The sequence below is a fragment of the Chroicocephalus ridibundus genome, chromosome 14, assembly GCF_963924245.1.
Source record: "Chroicocephalus ridibundus chromosome 14, bChrRid1.1, whole genome shotgun sequence".
Classification (NCBI taxonomy): domain Eukaryota; kingdom Metazoa; phylum Chordata; class Aves; order Charadriiformes; family Laridae; genus Chroicocephalus; species Chroicocephalus ridibundus.
Window position 1 is genome coordinate 12,018,102 of NC_086297.1, and position 18,943 is coordinate 12,037,044.

Genomic DNA, 18,943 nt, shown 5'->3' on the forward strand with positions numbered 1-18,943 from the left:
TGCACCTCTGCACCCATGCATCCTGCACCCCTTCATCTCTGCACCCCTGAACCCTGCACCTCTGCACCATGCCCCCCTGCCCCCCTGCCCGCTGCATCCCATGCACCTTGCATCTCTGCACCCCTGCACCCTGCAGACTATGCACCCTGCAGACTATGCACCCCTGCATCCCTTGCAATCCTGCACCCCGTGCACCCCTGCATCCTGCACCCCTGCATCCTGCACCCCTGCAGACCATGCACCCCTGCAGACCATGCACCCCTGCACCTCTGCATCCTGCACCCCTGCACCCTGCAGACTATGCACCCCTGCACCCCTTGCAACCCTGCACCCCTGCATCCTGCATCCCTGCATCCCATGCACCCCTGCACCTCTGCACCCTGCCCCGCTGCCCCCGCGCCTGCGCACGGCGGGGTTTGGCCCTCGGCGGCCGCCGTCGTCAGTTGACCCGAGCCGGAAGCGCGGGGCTCTTCCGGGCGGCGGCGGCGCGATGGCTCCGGACCCCTGGTGAGCGCCGGGCAGGGACGGCTTCGCCCGCGGTGCCAGCGGCCCCCAACCCCACCGCGGGGCTCCTGGGACCCGCTCACCAGCGCTGGGCCGCCCGCGGGCGCTGCCGGCTGGCCCCGAGCCCCCCCGTGGCCGGTAGCCCGCGGGCCCGCGGCTGACAGGGCCCGGGGCCGGGGCTGGGGCTGGGCCAGCCGCGCTCCGCGGTGGCCTGTGCAGGGCCAGGCCTGGCTGTGCGCGCTGCCGGCCCTTCCTCCGCCCCGCTTGGCTTGGGGGGGGTCCCCTTCTCTACACAGCGCTTTTTCCCCCCTAAAAAAAGCTAATTTTCGGTAAATGTCAAAAGCGCTGCTGGGTTTTGGGCGCGCTGTGATGAGACAGTGGGGGTGTCCCGGCAGAGCCAGGCCCTAGGGGCGGGAGGGCGATGCGGGGGGCTCAGCTGCACCCTCTCCTCCCCAGGCTCCCGCTCTACGACGCCGCTTGCCAGGTGGCCCAGGAGGTGGCTGAGAAGATCCAGGAGCGCAACCGGTACCAGAGGAACGGGGAGAGTTCAGCCAAGGTACGGCTCCGCCAGCGGCGCTGCGGGCTGTCAACGCGGGTATTTTTAGCCACATGTCGCTTTTAACCGACCTAAATGCTGGTTAGGCATTAAATTTGCAGGAGTCAGATGTGTCTCGGAAGCTCTAAGTCCTGAATTTCCTGCCTTTCTGGGAGCGCTTGCCAAGTGACACGGTCCAGAGTCCTGTGGGGAAGGGGGTGACGCTCCCGCGTCTGCCTGAGCCCGGGGACCCGGCCGTGCCACTGCATTGCGGCTGCCAGCCGGGAGTCTGCACGTTAAAAGCTATGTTTAATGGCAGGAACCTAATATTAATAGTATATTCATTAAGATTTCTGTGGAAAAAAACAAGAATACAATTTCTAAATTAACAGTAGCTTTTCAGTGTCACAAAAATAATCTTAAATTTAACTGTAATGAATCTTTCATGCATGCAATAACGCTGGTTTTACAAAAAGAGGAAAGGAGAAGCCGTGGGAGTGCTGGGTGTGCACTGGTGACTGCTCAGGGCTGTCGCTGCCAGGAACGGAACTGCGTTGAGAGATCCTCGGTCTGAGAGATGTTGGGCGGCGCGTCAGGCTCTGTGTCCTCCACTCTGTGTAAATATTGAATAGATATTTTTTCCCCGCGAGACTGGCATGCTTCCTTTCTCTAGTGGCTGTAGATCAGATGAAATATGAATTTTGCGGCCTCTTTTAGCTACGTTTCTAACAAAATGTAAAACCAGACTTAAATATGGATGAGAAGCAGAAGTTAGAAGTTACCCAGGAATGTTACGTTCTCTGCCTTTTCGCACTTCCTGGTTAAAAAATAAAATAAAATAAAAAGGTTCTCAGGAGGCTGCTTTCTTTAGAACTAAAAGCCTTGCCCTTTCCTTCAAGAAGCGGAGGAGCCTGTTTGATTGCACACCCTGGGGATCGCGCCATTAACATCTTCCTTGACTGCGTTAAGATGAAAATGTGTGCAAGCCCTTGAGTTAGTCTTTTATAATAATTTGCATAATTAAAACCCCACCGATTTATTTTGCAGACTCTGCCCCTCTTTTATAGCAGGGTTGTAAGGTGATATGGGATCACAGAATCTTCTTTGCCGGTCCCTTTGCTGATAGCTTTTAAAATCCAATGTCATTTTTGAAATGTTTCCTTTGAAGAAGTGTCGAAGAAAACTGTGTAGGCTTTGTACAATAATCGGTGCTTTTTAATGAGTGACTCCGATTTGGCATGAATTGAAAAGAGGTTTCAGAAGGCCCAAATAAGTGGGATTCGAGAGAAATCTGCTCTCTAGCTGGAGAATTGAGAGGAGTGTTCAGAGGTGGTGATTAAACTCCCTGTTTTCAAGACGATGAAGTATTAGAAATTGTGCAGATACATACTCAAGCAATAGAAGACTAATAAAAAGATTGCTGCTTAATCCATCTGTGTTTATAGAGGACAAAGGTCTCTATTGGCATCGTTGCGATCTGTGACGTGTTCCAAAAAACCCCAACAAAACGTTGTGTTGGGGTTGTTTGAAGCCTTTTTTGTACAGTAACTCTCCTAGGTTGTGTTTTGTGGAAACATTCCATGGTTGACTTATTTGTTCATAAAATCATTTGTTCCATGCCCTGAGTTTTCCAAGCGCAGTTTCCCTTTAATCCATTAACAGTTAAAGACGAATATTTGGCAGTATTTGATTCTACTATAAACAAGTTTCCAACAATGAGAGAGTTGTTTTCATAACAGAAACGCATGTTGAGAAATCCGCGGCTGAGCAGTCATACATTCTGTGACTCCTCAACGTTTTAACAGAGGAAAAGTCTTTGTACAATATTTGCCTGGTAGGGAGAATGTAAACAAGTTTTTGTTTTTATAGCGTTTTGCCATTAGCGTGGCTAAAAAAACTTACTGCTTATTGCTGAGCAAAAAATAGAGCATAACATTTAAAACGGGGGAAAAACCAAAACAACCCAACGCTGTAGGGAAAGATTTCAAGGCAGCACTTACCATCTGTGAGCTCTGCTCTATTGAGCTGATCTTCAGACTTCATGGGTTTCTTTTTTTCTTTAATAGAAGTGAAATCTTTTGTTAGAGCCTTGCAATTTGTGGCCAGAGTAGCAGAGGGGAAGACTGTATGGTAGATGACTTTTTTGGACATGTGGACCTTTACGTTACTTCGCTGTTCTGGGCCGATTGAACAGAGCGTTCTCCACCTGGATATCAGCGCAGGAAATGTCCATGTGAAATGAAAAGACCTTTTATTGCCTAAGTGCAGATCTAGAGGGTATGCAGCGGGTTGACCTTTCCTAAAAACATTTATACCCCATCGTGGCTTTGGAAATACCGCCTTAGTTTTGGCAGCTTTGGGTCCGAAGGTGGATTTTGCAGCTCTCCACTCTGGCTGCATACCCTCAAGACTGCCTCAGCGTGGCTGCACCCGCTTTCTGTCCTCTTTGGTAGTGCTGGAGAACAAGTCTCGCTGAGTCAGAGAGATTTAAACTTCTGATGCTGTCAGGTGGTATTTTGGGGAGCTCCCGCTCCATCCCCGTGCAGATCCCAAGTGCAGTTGAGCTCCAGGCAGGATCCTTGCAGCACGGCGACCGTTCAGTGAGAATTCGGTGTCTGGCTGCTGCCTCTGTGCCTTCAGGAACAAGAGTCAAAGGAAATCCTTCTTCCCCATTACCGGTTCATCACTCAGTCACATAAAGTCTTAATTAGGATGACTTGCATAGGTAATTGCAGTTACAGTGTTTTTTCCTACCATGTTCTACGTAACTGGAATTAAAAGAAATAACATTTAAGGAGGAAAAAAGCAGAGGATAATGTCAGCGGAACTTGGGAAGGGGTGGGGGAGAGTGGAAGAGGATTCCCACAAACCTCGGGCTTGTTTGCAGCGGGGGAGGACGTGAGCGATTTAACTATGTTTTTAGTAAGAACAGACATGTCTGAACTTTGGGCAGGTCAGTTGTGAGAAAGGGTGGGGAAGTCGTAGGTGCTGCTGAGAAGGGAAATGCAGGAAATCTGAGTTTCTTTGGGATCTTTAGTTTAAAGCCTGGAGGAGTTCAGTGGAGGCGATGTCTGAACCTGTAGCAAGCTTTCCTCTAATCCCGGGAGCTGGGAAAGGAACCCGGTGGCAGAAGAAGCTGAGGCCTCTGTTTGTATTAAAGATCAGAGGAAAGAACTGGAAAACTAACTGGAAAATCTTAAAATGTGCTGGAATATTTTGCCCATATAAAGGAGCGTGTTTATAGTGACTTGAAAGAAAGCTGTCCATATTAAACAGCGTTAATGCTTTAAAATTGTGTTTGCGAAACTAGCACTATTTATCTCCTTATTTTGTAAGCAGTCCAGACCAGTTAACCGTATGGTTCCCGTGGTGGCTCTTGAGTCACGCTTTCTTGGTTTAGAATGGAGCCCTTCAAACCAGTCCAGCTGAAGTTAAGTATCTTGTCACCTGCATGTAATTGTGTTACATTTTTTGCAAATAGAACGCAGACTGAGGGGGGGGGGGTGGAAAAATAAAAAAAATCTCTCTCTTCCCTTTCAGCTCAATGTGATTATCAGATCGTCGTTGCAGAATCTCAGCGAGAAGATCGATCAGCTGAGGGACTTACTGCTTCGGGCTGTATCAACACACCAGATGTATCTGTGTAAACATCAGCTCACCCACCTTTCTGTATTGGGGGAGAGAGTGGAAAAATACGCTATCATTGCAACGCTACGCATTAAGGTTTTTCCATCATTCTATTTTTAGAAGACTTTGTCGTTACAACTTTGTCTGTGCTGCTGTTTAATATTTTCATTGCAGCCAGAGTGCAGGAAGAGTTGGGAGCCTTGGGTATAGTGGGCATGAGATTGGCTTTGGTTACGTTTGTGTCACAGAAAAGCTTAACGAGATGGTCTGAATAATCTCAGAGCTGGCATCGTCTTGCCTGCGCGCTGTTTTGCGAGCTAAGATCACTCATCGAGCAGGAAAGTCGTTAATCTGCGATTTTCTCTCGGCTCAGTCGCTGGCTGCAGGAGTGCCGGTGCTTGCAGAAAGGAAGGGTGAAGGGTTCAGGGTGTGGGCAGGGATGTGGCAGCCCTGACTTGGACTGACCTATGGAGCGCTGGAACTGCATCTTCAGAACGATGTTAAAACACTTGAAAATACGCCTTAGAAAGAAATCACAAGTTTTCTTCTGGGAGCATAACCCTGTGGTCTGGCTTGGATTTGCTGCTCTTTCCGTATGCTGGGATAGTCAGGCTTAAGGAGTCAAGTGTGTCTGTCTCCTGAAGATATCCATCAGCAATTTAATGAATAAATGTTTAATTTCAAGCTTAGTATAGCAGAAATCCCTTTTAAGCACGGGCCCCCTGAGTGCCGTGCGGATGGCCAGGGGTAAAACTTTCCTGTCCAGTGAGTGCTTGAGAGAGATGAATCCCATCCCTGGAGGGGTTCAAGGCCAGGTTGGCCGGGGCTTGGAGCAACCTGGGCTGGTGGGAGGTGTCCCTGCCCAGGGCAGGGGGTGGCACTGGGTGGGCTTTAAGGTCCCTTCCAACCCGAACCGCTCTATGATTCTATGAATGCTACTGCTGTGGCAGAAAACACACAAATAACTTCAGCTGTTGCATAACCTACTGAACAGTACTCGGGAGAGAGTTAGTAGTCCTTCAAATTGTCACTAAGATTAATTAAAAAAAGGCAAGCACATGTTCCCTGCCGAAGCCGCAGCACTTCAGGGCATCTTGTCTTTCAGAGATAACGATGGGAATTGTTGTCCTGCTGCATCGGTGGCTGTTGGGGTGTTCTGCTGATGAATTGCAAATGGAAACAGATGCTCCAAGTAAATTTTTGGTTGTTCGCTGACGCTTGTCTGGGAGCAACTCACCTTGTCGGTGTTACGAGCCTCCAGTGAAATAAGCTGTGAACGACCCTGCTGATTTCAAAAGCTTGATTCTGTTTGGGCCTGCCCCGTTTATATCATAACAGGATAAATTGGAGCTCTTTTAAGAAAAGTCATCCTTCCCTGAACTTACCCCCTGCAGTACTGTTAGGTATTGTCAGTGTCGCAGAAGAGATCAACTGCGTCGGACTTCTGAGTAATACATGAAAGAAGAATGACTTTGGAGGGGGAAATACTATTCTTAATAGTTATGCTAATTTGGCAGCAAATAGCCTTCCGGTTCTCTTATTACTTTGAGATGATGACCTGAAGATTGCCCTGTGGTCACTGTATGAAACTTTTTCTTTGAGCTATGTAAACTTCAGAAGCGCATTTAGAATAACTGTAGATTTCATTCAGAAAAACGTGACCTATCCTTCTCTTAGATGTTACAGAGTGAAAATTAATTTTGATGATCAGGAGGTCTGATTTGTTTTAAGAATGCATAGCAGGTATTATTTTATATAATAAAATTAAAGTTTTGCAGTGCTTTTAAGTTTGGTCCTTAACCAAGTATCATCAGCACACAGCTGGAGGGAGACAGGAGGCAGAATCTGGTGGACGACCTTCTCACACGGCAGAAACAACTTCAGGCGTCTTACAAGAATGAAGGCCCAGAACCAGACGTGATAAGGTACGGCATCGTCACCTCAAATGAGCAGCGTGATTTGTGCTCTGAATGTGCCTGAAGATAACGTTGAATGCATCCATTGAACTCATTTACCTCTATGTGTAGCAAACTGTGGTTTCCTCTGCTTAGAAATCATGTGGGTTTTTTCGTGACAGTGTCATATACGCCTACAAAGCTGGGGGGGACGAGGGAAGGGGGAGCTGCTTGCAAGAAGTAATACCAAGTGATCTAGCAGGGTCAGCCACGACGTCGGGCTGATGGCTGCCACCGTGCGAGCTCTACGTGACTTGGTGGAAAGAGAGCTGTCAGGATGAGGCTTACGCTTCAAACAGTCGCCAGCGATCACGTTGTGCAGCAGTCAGCGGGGGGCCTTCACACGGAATACGTTTTCATTTCCATTTTGGGGTGTCCCTCACAGCTGGGAAATACAATTATGGTTAATAGCCTTCAAGTTGCGCTCTCCTTTTGCAGTGCTCCTGCAGCCCCTTCCTAGTGGAAGGAGTTGTATTTGTCGTCTCGAACAGGTTCTTAGAATCCATCCCTGGTGGGCTCTGATCAGGAAGAGAGGCAGAGCCTTTTCCCGAAGTGTGGTGTCCCTGCCCATCGCCGGGTGGTGCAACTAGGTGATCTTTAAGGTCCCTTCCAACCCGAACCATTCTGTGAGTTAATGAATTATTAGCAGCGTATAAGCTGGGTTTGGTGGGAGTCACCCAGGGGCTGTGTCCGTAACATAGAAACCACCTTAGGCATGGACTTGGTATGTAATTATGTGAAAAGATAATTTTTACTGCGGGTGTTGCAGTCTTGCAAACTCAGTGTGCGGTGGAATAAGGGAGGATGGGTTATTTCTCGTGCTTTGTTAACGGCCTTTTGAATTTTATCCATTTCCAGTCAGGTCAGCTTTTGCCTATGGAATTCCACTCAGGAGTATTTGCTCCCCTTGGCTGCACTTCGGAGTTTTGGGTAGCTTCGGTTTCTGCGTGAGCACGTGTGCGTCTTGCTGAGGAGCTCCTTGCAGCTGCTTCACATCCAGGAGCTTTTATGTCTCGCCGAAACACCAAGTTAAAAATGCTTGCTGAGCAGCAGAATTGAGAGATGCCCCTGAATGTTACACTTCTTTTTCCTTTCCGATTCAAGTAGCATAACCTGGTCTCTCCGTGCTCCTTGTTCCTTCTCTTTCCCCCTCTGTCTTCAGTGACGTCCCCGCTGCTCAAGAGGGAGTATCCTGGGTTCCGTCTGGAGCTCTACACGTGCTACAGATGGTCTAAAGGCTCTGCTAAGGGGGCTCTATCTCTTCTGCCTCTTCATCTGGCTTGTAAAAGTTGATTATCTTCAAAACTCCTTTTTCTTTCAATGTGTTTAAAGCGCCCAATGAATTAATTGCTGGAGGAGAGAGAGGAGAAAAGGGGCAGCAAGAAATAAGCCTTGTTCCTAAGCTGGTAGCCAGGCTACAGGTAACCAAATGAAGCTGCCATTTCCTCCTCCCTCTGCAAGCAAGGGGATAGTAGATCTACCACCTCGGCGCAGGTTTAGGGCTGTGGTAGGTCAGATGGAAGTGGCGTGTGTTGAGGGACAACGTCAGAAGCATCCTCGTGGTTCATTGGGTGATGCCCTTCCATCTCTGTTAGCCCTGAGCCAACATTCCTGCAAAAAGTGAACAAGGGTATGACTTACCTGTCTCCTGACCCCGTGCGGGTCGCTGCTCTGTGTGAGAGGTACTGTTCTGGCTAAATTCCAGGTCAGGTAACTGCATTTGCTCTTCCTAATTTTTCTTTTGCAGGTTCGGGTAATCTTCTGTCCTGCAAAACGGTGCAGAAGAGAAGTGGAGCTGCGGTCTCTGAGTTTGCGGAGCTTGCTCTGTTTCCGTGGTCGGTGAAATGACTCTCGAGTGTAGGCTGTAGTTGGTGAAACTTTGTTTTAAGGCCTCACGTTTTTTGAAAAAAGTGAACATACGGTCTCAGAAGTTTTACATAAATCCCAGCCGTTGGGCCCAGGCGCCTGGTTTGTTGATGTGGGGGAAGCTTTAATGCAGCAGGCACGGACGTGGTGGGCTGGCTGTGGGTCAGGCGGGGGCTGTGGGTCAGGCGGGGGCTGTGGGTCAGGCGGGGGCTGTGCTCTGCCCCGTAACCCCACACAATGCTGCGTTCGTGGGGGGCACGAGCTTCCTCACCTCTGCCCACCCGTGGTGTGCTGAGATCTGCCTCTGAAGAGTACAGCTGTGCTCCTCCAATATGGACACGTGCTAGAAATACGTATTTTTTTAAAAGTTTTTAGCTTTTGCTTCTAAGTGGCAGGGGTTTTCTAATGCACTGTATTGACTGGACCTTTTCTGTAGCGAATGCACAGCGTTGTAGTTTATACGTGCGCATGTGAGGTTACCTGTGGGGAGGGAGAGCGTTAGAGCCCTCCTGAGAAAGCTTCTCGCCTTTTTGCAACATGTCAGCCCTCAGTCTGAGAGCAGAACAAAACTTCATACGCTTTTAACTCCTCAGGCTTTTGGAGAAGGACGTGAGCCTTTTTGCTGATGTGCTTTGAGAACCAGCCCCTTTCCAGTGCTCTCGAAAAAGGCAGAGGCAGTTTTGAAGCTACCATATAGTAAAAAAATTGGGTACCAATGTGAGCGTTGTGTCCTACCATAACTGTTGAAAATAAGATATTTTTTTTTTTTAATTCTTTTTTTTTCTAGCTTGTTTACTTGGTGTATTTTGGAGCAGGTCTAAGAGATGCTCAGAGCTGAACTGATCGTTCTCTGTATTCATGTCTGTATTTGTGTTTTGTGAGGCTCTGCTCAGTAACGCGGCGTAGAGGCTGGGCTCTGCTTGCTCTTGTTCCCCGGTGCGGTGTTTGGTCCGGCCAAAGCACACGTTTCACTTTGTGGTTTGTCGTCTTTGCGTAACTAGCCACTGTCAGTGCGACATCTGCTGCCGCCGGTAAAACTGTGGACTTTGATCTCATCCCTTAATTGTTCTAGGTTTGGCGTTCTCCAGAGCGCAGTGCAAATCCCGTTGATGCGTCGGTGCTGGCTTTTACATCTACGGCCGAGTCAACCCAAACATGTTAAATCGCAAGTAGCCCCCGGGGACTAATGGTGTGAGAAAGCTCTTGCGTGTCGCCTGCTCGGAGGAGCCCATGAACTGATCTGGCCTTTGAAGCGTGGCCGTCCCTGCTGTGTCAGGCCAGCGTTGGCATGTTACTGCTGTGGAGCAGACCCAGGGCGAGGGTTCAACCTAGAGCTGCCCTGGCGTGAAGGTGTCAAGGCAGATGGGAGGAAAATATCAAAATCCCATGACGATTTCAAGCTCTGTTAGAAATAATCAGGGAAACCAGTATTTTCCAGCACAAGATAGCATCAGAGACGGTATTTATTTGCTGGTGTTGCAAGGCTTGAAGTTTTATAGTTCTCTTTTAACTTCTTTAATTAAAAATGGTTAAAACTATGCCAGCTATTCCCTGCCTGGTGAATTCACACCCCTTCCATATTCTTCCTTGTAGGTCTTGTTTTCGGTGGTGCGGGCAGAGTCGTAGCCAGGGCCTGAATCTCGTGGCAGCGAGTCGGACCTTGCTCTCTTCCCGAGCCTGGCCCCGCGCGTAGGTCGGTGGGGAAGGAGCTTGTCTCCCCTGCCTGCCACCCTGCTGGTAGGGACAGAAGGTGACAGATTTTGGTAGGGTTAAGCCGCTGCTTGCAGCACTGGCTTTCTCTACAATTGTTGCAGACTTCTGGACCAGCCTGTTTGGGATTTCAGTAGGTGGCAAAAGGCCACTCCTCAGCGCGTCTGAAGTCTGAAAGTCAGCTTTTCCCACTGCATTAGAAAAATCAGCACATGTTGTTTGATTAAGGTCTAGCGGTGACACTTTTCTCTGGTTTTGTATTGGTTTTCCGTATCTAATCCATCTCTGATGTGACAGCACACATTTTCAGAAGTCTTTTTCTTTCCAGCAGTCATTCCTTTCATTAACCTTCTTGCACCACTGATCACATATTTATTGTCCCCGTGGCCCGTAACTGTGAAGGTTTTACTAGAATTAATCTTCGTTTATATTTGGTCACCATTCAGTGAGTTTTACATCCTTTGAAAACTGCTGTAAAGCTATTTCTGATTGGGAAGTACAGTGGCCTTAATGCTCTTAGCATTTATCCTAACTGACAACTTGGGCCGGAGCACGGGGCAGGACGCTACATTACTTTGGTATAGCATTAGTTTACCTTCCGGCTTTGTCGGCCTTAATTAAGATGCGACTGGAATTTTCCAGGGGAAAGGTGGTGCTGTTTATGTGCAGGGTCAGTCAAATTTTCTTTAATTGGTTTTTCAATTGGCAATTTCAGGATCTTCTCCCCTCTTTCCTCCTCGGAAAGGGATCCGTGCAGGTTAGTCTAACAGGGACTTTAATGGAGTAGAAATCCCCCATGGTTGCGTGCTATTTGAAAGCGAGAAGTGGAAAAAAAACCAAAAAAAACCAATGAGAAATGTTGACTTTCTGGAAGTCACCATGTGAAAATTTTGTGAGTGCTTAAACTTTTGTGGAGGCGAAGGAACCAAGAATATTCCTTCTCCTGCCTGGCCAGGTAGTCGGTGTGTAGGAGTGTATATCGATCACCAGCGAAGCAATAAGTTGTGTGTACTTTAGCATGCCTTTCTTGGTTTCTCTTTGAATTTCTCAAAAATATGGAAAACGTTTGGTAGCTGTGGGACACCAACCACCTCAGTAATAGCTACCCTGGATAACTTCTATAAGAGTCCGTGTTCTTTTTTTTTTTTTTTCCTTGTTGTTTTAATGGGGGTTACCGTTTTTCTGCGTAAATACTTCTCTGCCAGATGTAGGGCATTTAGGGCTTATTCCAAACGGGCATTTTGCCGAATGCCAAATAGGCAGCGAGTGCCTTTAATCAATAAGCCATTAGGTACGTACACGCTTTTGTGAATCTGGCCGTTGTTAACGGAGGAGCAAATGCTCTTTGGAAAAATTAGAGTAAAAGTAGCTGTTTAGGTGCCTTTAGAACTCCTTCCTGCTTTCCTTCCTCCCTACCAGTTACTGTTGGAAGCCCTCCCGGCTGCAGCGTTCTGACGGCGGATGCGATCAGCCGTGTGTCTAGGAGATGGATGGAAAGGGTGGAAGGAGAGGTGAATTGTCCATCCAGAAACCCATGCTTGAGAACATCTGGGGCAGGGTTTTTCCAGCATTAATATGTCTTTGGCCATGTGGTCATGAGCCAACAGGGTTGTAATTGTCTCAACCTCATCCACTAAACTGTGTCTCTGGACTTGGGTCCTCTCTCCCGACCTACCTTGGAGCACCTGGAAGCACTCTGGAGGTTACAGTGTGTGCAGACGTGAGTGTGTCCTCATGGAAGCAGGAGGTTTGGTGCCTGTAAAAACCGAAGGGTTGGTGTGCCCCCTCCAAATTTAAGGAAGATTCCGGTAAGACAGTGAAGCCTCCTTGGTTTGGTCTGAGTTCAAGGTACAGTTTATATCTCTTTTCCTTCAGAGCATACCAGAGGTTCCTTAAGGACCTCGCTGAAGTCAGGAATGTGGATATGGGAAAACCACGTATATGTGCATTTATCAGGAGTAGCAAAGCAAGGATACTTAAACACAACAGAAAAGTAAGTCAAACACCATAATTTTAGGTGTTGTGTTTCAGGTTGAGCCTGCATGCCTGTTATTAATGTTTAACGCTCATTAGCCTCGGGAAGAAATGTCAGTAGGAGGGCAGCTTTCAAGGCTGAGCTCCGTGCTTTACGTTTTGCCTCCTAAATATGCTCAAAACTACCAGAAGTTTCCTGCCCAAGGTTGTTTCTGTACCAGCGGTGCCACTGGGTTGTTCTGGCTCTGTAGCGAGAACAGATGCCAAGCTGGGACCTGCTTGGAGGCTGATGTTCCTGTTGCTTGTGCTCAGATGGACTTCGGCTGCCGGTTCAGGTGTGAACTTCGTGCTGCGTCTTGTCCCGACAGGGACCGAGGGTGGAGAGGTGCGAGTTGCAGGTGATGGAGTCGTTGATCACTTTGTGAACAGGACAGATAGTCTCACAGGAGTAGGTTGGTCCCTATACCTTTTCTCTGGATGGAATTGCACAAGTTACAGCTTTTTTCTGGAAAGAATTCTCCTTTCTTATAATTCTCTCATTCCCAAAGACTGCATGTGGGCTGTAGAGGTGAGACTGTTTCGATGAGGACTATACAAGCTGGTTTAGAATATATTTAGTATTGTGCTGTGTGCAGTCTTGCGTAGACAGTGAGGGATGGTGGAGAAAGAAGATGATAATATTTGATAGCAAGATTAATCTCTGATGGTTTATCATGGTGTCTATTTTGAGGGTTCGTGTAGGAAAGTGAGGCTGCTGTGAAATAAAGATCAAGGCCAGGTTGGACGGGGCTTTGAGCAACGTGCTCGAGTGGTTGGTGTCCCTGCCCGGGGCCGGGGGGTGGAACTAGATGAGCTTTAAGGTCGCTTCCAACCTGAACCATTCTATGAAAATGTGAGTGTAAATGTTGTAACAGAGGTAACCTTCCCTGGGGACGCTTCCCTGGTGGAAGGCGTATTTCCTCTGTGGGGTTTCTTGCCCGTTTCTGTGTTTCGCAAAGCGCGGGATGTCTGGCAGCCCGTGTGCAGCTGGCTTGTGCAGCTTCCACTCAGTGAAGCCAGTGGGACACCAGTTAACCAAACTGCAGGTAGGTCATGTCAAGAGCAACACGGCATTTCCTTGAACATGAGATATGCTGCTCTTGGCTCTTGCGCTGGTGAGGCCGGGGAGGTTCTGTGCCAGCTGCAGGGAATGCTGCCCCTTCTGTGGGCTTCAATCACGAGCGGTTCTGGTGGGGAAGTCTGCACTGGGAAGGGACCAGGAGGGGATTTGGAAGTGCTTGTATGGCTTCTCCCAGGATTTTTGGAGAGGGAGAGAGCTTTGGTTTTATATGTTCCTCAAAAGAAGTGTAGCCAGCAGGTCAAGGGAGGTAATTCTCCCCCTCTACTCTGCTCTGGTGAGACCTCACCTGTGTCCAGCTCTACAGCCCTCCACACAAGAAGGACATGGAGCTGTTGGAGCGGGGCCAGAGGAGGCCACGAAGATGCTGGGAGGGCTGGAGCCCCTCTGCTGTGAGGACAGGCTGAGAGAGCTGGGGGGGTTCAGCCTGGAGAAGAGAAGGCTCCGGGGAGACCTTCCAGCCCCTTCCAGTCCCTGAAGGGGCTCCAGGAGAGATGGGGAGGGACTCTGGATGAGGGAGGGGAGCCATGGGACGAGGGGGAAGGGTTTCAAACTGGAAGAGGGGAGATTTAGATGAGATCTGAGGAAGAAATTCTTGGCTGTGAGGGTGGTGAGCCCCTGGCCCAGGTTGCCCAGAGAAGCTGTGGCTGCCCCATCCCTGGAGGGGTTCAAGGCCAGGTTGGACAGAGCTTGGAGCAACCTGGGCTGGTGGGAGGTGTCCCTGCCCAGGGCAGGGGGTGGCACTGGGTGGGCTTTAAGGTCCCTTCCAACCCGAACCATTCCGTGATTCTATGTTAAAATTATACTTGTCTTATTTACTAGCGTGGAGCTTCCTAAGGTACGCTGCCTGCCAGTGTGAGCAATTAAATCGTAAGTGAGAGAATGCCCCCGCTCCTTCGCCAGCCCCTCCGAGAGTGACCTGTGCAGCCCAGCAGAGGTGCCCTGGGCACTTCAAAGAGCCCCACTGTACCACTGGGTCGTTAGGGGAATGTTCAAGTGATCACGCAACCAATTGTCATATGACCCAGGTTTTGTTTAAGATTCAGTCTTGCTGATCGGCCTTCTAAAGCTGTAAGCCTTGATGTGTGGCCTTGGTCTAAAGTAAGTGCTGGTTGACTAATCTAAGTAACTTGGGAAGTTTTATAAGAATTATCAGTGAAACAATGGCTTCTGGAAGATAAGCCCTCCCTTGTTAAGCAGTGACATAGCTCCCTGATTTTAAACCCCATCATCTTTTATACTTGGGCGCGTTGCTAAGCCTCGTAATTAGTTAAATCTGCTCCTATAATCAAAAGCTATCCGCACACTCCACTGCTCTGTGACGGTTTCAAAGATTTACGTGATTAACTTGGCGGAGGCAGTGGGTGGCTAATTGGATAAGCTTTAATCTTCACACCACCAAAGCGAAACATGGTAAGATCAGAGGAAGTAGGAAGTTATGCTGTGTTGTGTGGGAAGGTAGTTACCAAACATGTCAAAAAGATTATTGTAACGAGCAGACCCGTTGTCATGACCCAACCGACAAGAACAGGGCAGATTATTAGGGGGGAGGGAGAGAGCGAGCAGTGCAAATTATTTCAAATTTGCTTGCCTTGGCCTTTTTCTAACAGGCAGAAATAGTTGTGCTCTTTGCAGCAAGCGAAGAGCTTTATGTCCCGTTTGCTTTATTTAAGTAATTTTGCCTGATGGTGTTAACCCTGGATTTTGGGCGCTCGCTAATTGAACTGCTGAGCTGGGTGGACTGTCACGATCCTCGCGTCTTCCGAAATGCGCTGCTGCCGTGGTGTCCAGGTTTGTGAACCTGGTAGTTGTTGTTGTTGGGCTAGAAAATACCAGAGGGTGTTGTATTTTCTAGCACCGAAGCACCCAAAGCACCGATGAGGGCTCGGTAACGTGTGAAACTGTATTTCAGGGGTGTGTATCTTTGTCTAATCAAGCCCGATTCCCTGCCTTGATGAGCTGTAAGTTTTAATGTTGGTGCAAAGGACTGGAATACAGAAGAATCCCAGCTCCTCCGGTTCAGATGTCGCTCGTGTTGGCCAGCGGGTGGTTGGCACGGGATGGGGGGGGCGCTGTCTGGGTTCTGCTCTGCACCGGTTCTCCGGCATCAACGGGATGGTTAAGTGAGATGCTGTGATTTACAAGAAGCACTTCCTAGTCCTGTCGCAAAAAGAAAAAAAAAATATATCTTTTTTTATTTATTTTTTCATTCTGACAAATTCATTACCTTGAGATGAAGTCGAAAGAATACGTTAAAATCTTAAGAGAGAAGAAATCAAATGTTCTCGAATTCAGCTGGCTGGGATATGAAGCGTGTCGTGTGCTGCACACAGACGGGGGCGTATGTGCCTGCACTTTATGGACGCCCCAAAACTCAGGTGGTGATGAATTATTTTTTCAGCAGCGTTGATTCATCTCACGGCCAGGAGATGTCTCTAGCTCACCGTAATTCCTCAAAGAGCTCCTGGGCACCAGTTCTGGGTTTTGTTGAATACCCTTGCTGTAGGATCCAGCGTCCCTCGGCAGGGTGTGTTAACTCCTCCGAGCTCCGCTTGTGCAGAGTTAACTTCTTTTGATACAGGGTTTTGACCACAAAATTTGCTTTGATTTCAAGCATATGCCTGTATTTCAGTATATCTCAAAGAGAAGGTGCCTGGACTCAATTTAAAAAAAAAAAAAAAAAAAAAAATTAAAAAAAAAAATCAGTCTTAGCGTAATTAAAAAATTCTAAAATTTGCAAGATCCTAAAAACGCGCTCTATTCTTGTTTCGTTTGTGGAAGCGCGTTGGGAAAGAACTGGGCAAAGGTAAAATGAGAATAAAATATGGAGTTTTAAAAAAGCGAAGCAGAAAGGAAAAGCTCTTACTTCTGTCCCGCTGCTGAGGACCCGATTTCGTAACGACTCTTACCCCAAATCCGAGTTGCAGTTCTGGGTTCGAGTCGCTCGCAGTCTGTCCTGTAATGTTTTTCTTGTAGGAGAAACCGATGAAAAGCTGAAAGGCGGAAACCAGAAATCTGGTATTGAGAAAAATATTTAAGTGGCATTTCATTTTACTACTTGAATTTATGCGCCTTGGACACGAAAAGCTTGTTTTCCATTGTAACTGGGGAAGGGTCTGCAAAGCGAACAACCTCAAGTCATAATTCTCTTAAAAGAAAACCCGTAACTTGATTACTCTTTCGTTTAAGAGCGTGTGCGCCTGGCTTCTGGTTGGCGTTGATGCCGGACTAGGAAATGCAGGAGAGTAACTGTGTCACTTCCATCTACGCTTGTTGAAACGCAGAAGCGTTCCCTATTAGGTTTGGTCAGGATTGCAGAAAATTAGTAGTCTCAGCTGATTTGCATCTGTATTAACGTGTTGATCCTTTCGCTGTTGGAAGCTTTCAGGCTGTACCTCTCTGCTTCCGTACGTTTCTTTTGCTCACAATAGCAAATACATGAAAAAGATGTGTATTCCCAGGAACTCGGTTCTTTTTGTAGCAGTTTTGAATGCTGCGTGTCCTACGTGTGAACAATATTTAATAAGAATATATATAACAATGTATGGTACACGTTTCACTCTGTAGCTTAATCATTCACCCCAAAATTATTTCCTATTCTTGCCTTACTACTTCTAGGCAGCGTTACGGAGCCTGCGAGGTGTATTTGTTATTCGGGATTGTCGGATGCTTTTTGGCTAATGCCCTCTCCGGTTGCAGGGTGTCACACGGAGTGCGACAAATACGTACGCTTCCACCTCTGTCAGCCGGTTTTGCGAGCACAGATTATGCGATGAGTGGCTTTTGTCTTGAAAATTATTTACCCGAGTTATTTTCAGATCTAGCCTAATGACGGGAGGGGTCAAACGAGGCGTAACCAACCCGTGGCTCTTGGAAGAATCTGAGGAAACCAGAGGGCTTGGCTTTGGCGATCTCAGGCAGCAGCAGCGAAGGATCATAGAAGGTACGAGAGTCTTTCTCGTTTTTATAAGCATCGCTAGGACCCTTGAGGAGCCCTTACTACAACGTCAATACAATAACTCTGCTGAAGTTTTATTATCTGGAAGCTGTCAAACGTCATAGTTCCAGGTGGTGGTTTTCTGTACGTCCAGGAGCAGCATTGTGCTCGCAGTATTCTTAACTGGAAGTTTCTTAAATCAAATTTTCAAAGACCTTACAGGGCATCCCTGATTTTTTGACCATACTCGTGGGTTTGGTTTGCAGTGGAGATCTCATTGATTGCACCGAGTGTAGTGGCATTACTGCTGCGCTTCAGGCTGGGGAACGTTAGGTGTATCGTTGAATGAGAATGACGTAAGAATTAACTAACCTAAGACGGGTCTTTAGATTTTGGCCCTCAGCGTCTGACTTTGGAAGTGTTGGAAAACCTCAGCCTGAGGGCATCAGGTAATTAATGAGGTAACTTCTACGCCATTAAAGTATTGGAAGTGATCAAATAAAAATCAATCTCCAGCTAAAACCCACTTCAGTCTGCATGTGAAACAACAGTTATAGCTACAGTTCAGGAGAATGGCAGGAACTCTGTTTCGGATGGTCCAGGAGAAACCTCAAGCTCCAGTTTGATTACTGGAAGAGGTACTGGGGGCCAGACCTTCGTCCTGGGGAAGGGGGTTCTGCCCACCCTGTACGATTTCTGGCTCCGGACTGCAGCCGGCCGCAGTTCCCACTCCGTGCACCGTCGCTGCTTTGAGGTTTGTCGGAGCACTGGCAGCCCAGCCTCCAGCATCTCCTCTTCTTCCCCTTCTTGAGGACTTTGGGCAAGGAGAACCCTGTGTTTTGGTGAAGGCGCTTAGCAAGGCCTGCGTGGTGCCCGCAGACTGGGATAGCAGCGGTGGTGTGGATGAAGGAGCGTCTGCAGAGCTGGTGGGAGCGCATCAAAGCAGAGCTGCCCCCCCGTGTCCCCTCTGTCTCAGGCTCTCTTCCAGGCACTCCGTATCCTCTTGCAGCTCAAAATCTAGTTGAATTCTTTGGTGTTTGCATCACCTGTTTGTCTTTTATTCATGTTAAAAGTTTCTTGGAAAATTTAAAAAGGCTAATCAGGGCTTTCTATGTCTGTGCCAGAAAATCTCCTCCATTTATGATTGAGTAACAGCTGAATGTTGAATTCTTGGATTTTTATTTTTTTTTTTTTCGAGACCCTCAACTAAATGTCCCAGCCAGAGCAGACAAATTAATTACCCATCATTCACATTATTTTAAGAGTGCTGTTGCCCTAAGGATTCATTTTCATGTTCTGCTGATGTATTTTTCTTCATACGTTTTAACTCTTTAAGCACAGAGTAGGTCTTTTTCTTCACTTCTGCATCTTTCATGGTACACAGCCTGGCATATCAGCAATTTTTTTTCATGTAATTTTATCTATGTTTTTTCTGGTGCAGAGCAAGATGCTGGACTCGATGCGCTTTCTTCAATCATATCCCGGCAGAAGCAAATGGGGCAGGAAATTGGGAATGAACTGGATGAACAGAATGGTAAGAACAAGACTCGGAGACTCCTTTTGCCTCATTTTTATGTAAGATTGTGATTTATTCTTTTTTTTTCGCTCGTACAACCGCGCTGCTTTTAGCCCACAAAATAACAAGACAATACTGTAAAGGTTTACAAACAACCGCTGCCGATTCTATCCGTTCATGACCTGATTGTTTTCTCGTGTTT

At 47.7% G+C, this 18,943-nt stretch overlaps 1 protein-coding gene across 1 annotated transcript in view; it reads left to right on the top strand.

Moving 5' to 3' along the window:
• Positions 1-417: 417 nt before the first annotated feature.
• STX8 (syntaxin 8) overlaps positions 418-18,943 on the top strand; it is a 117,283-nt gene continuing 98,757 nt past the window's right edge. The window contains exons 1-6 of the mRNA XM_063352377.1: positions 418-507; positions 961-1,060; positions 4,580-4,674; positions 6,481-6,591; positions 17,107-17,231; positions 18,667-18,759. Coding sequence (XP_063208447.1) covers positions 491-507; positions 961-1,060; positions 4,580-4,674; positions 6,481-6,591; positions 17,107-17,231; positions 18,667-18,759 — 541 coding nt within the window. The 5' untranslated portion in view covers positions 418-490. The remainder of the gene's footprint in view (positions 508-960; positions 1,061-4,579; positions 4,675-6,480; positions 6,592-17,106; positions 17,232-18,666; positions 18,760-18,943) is intronic.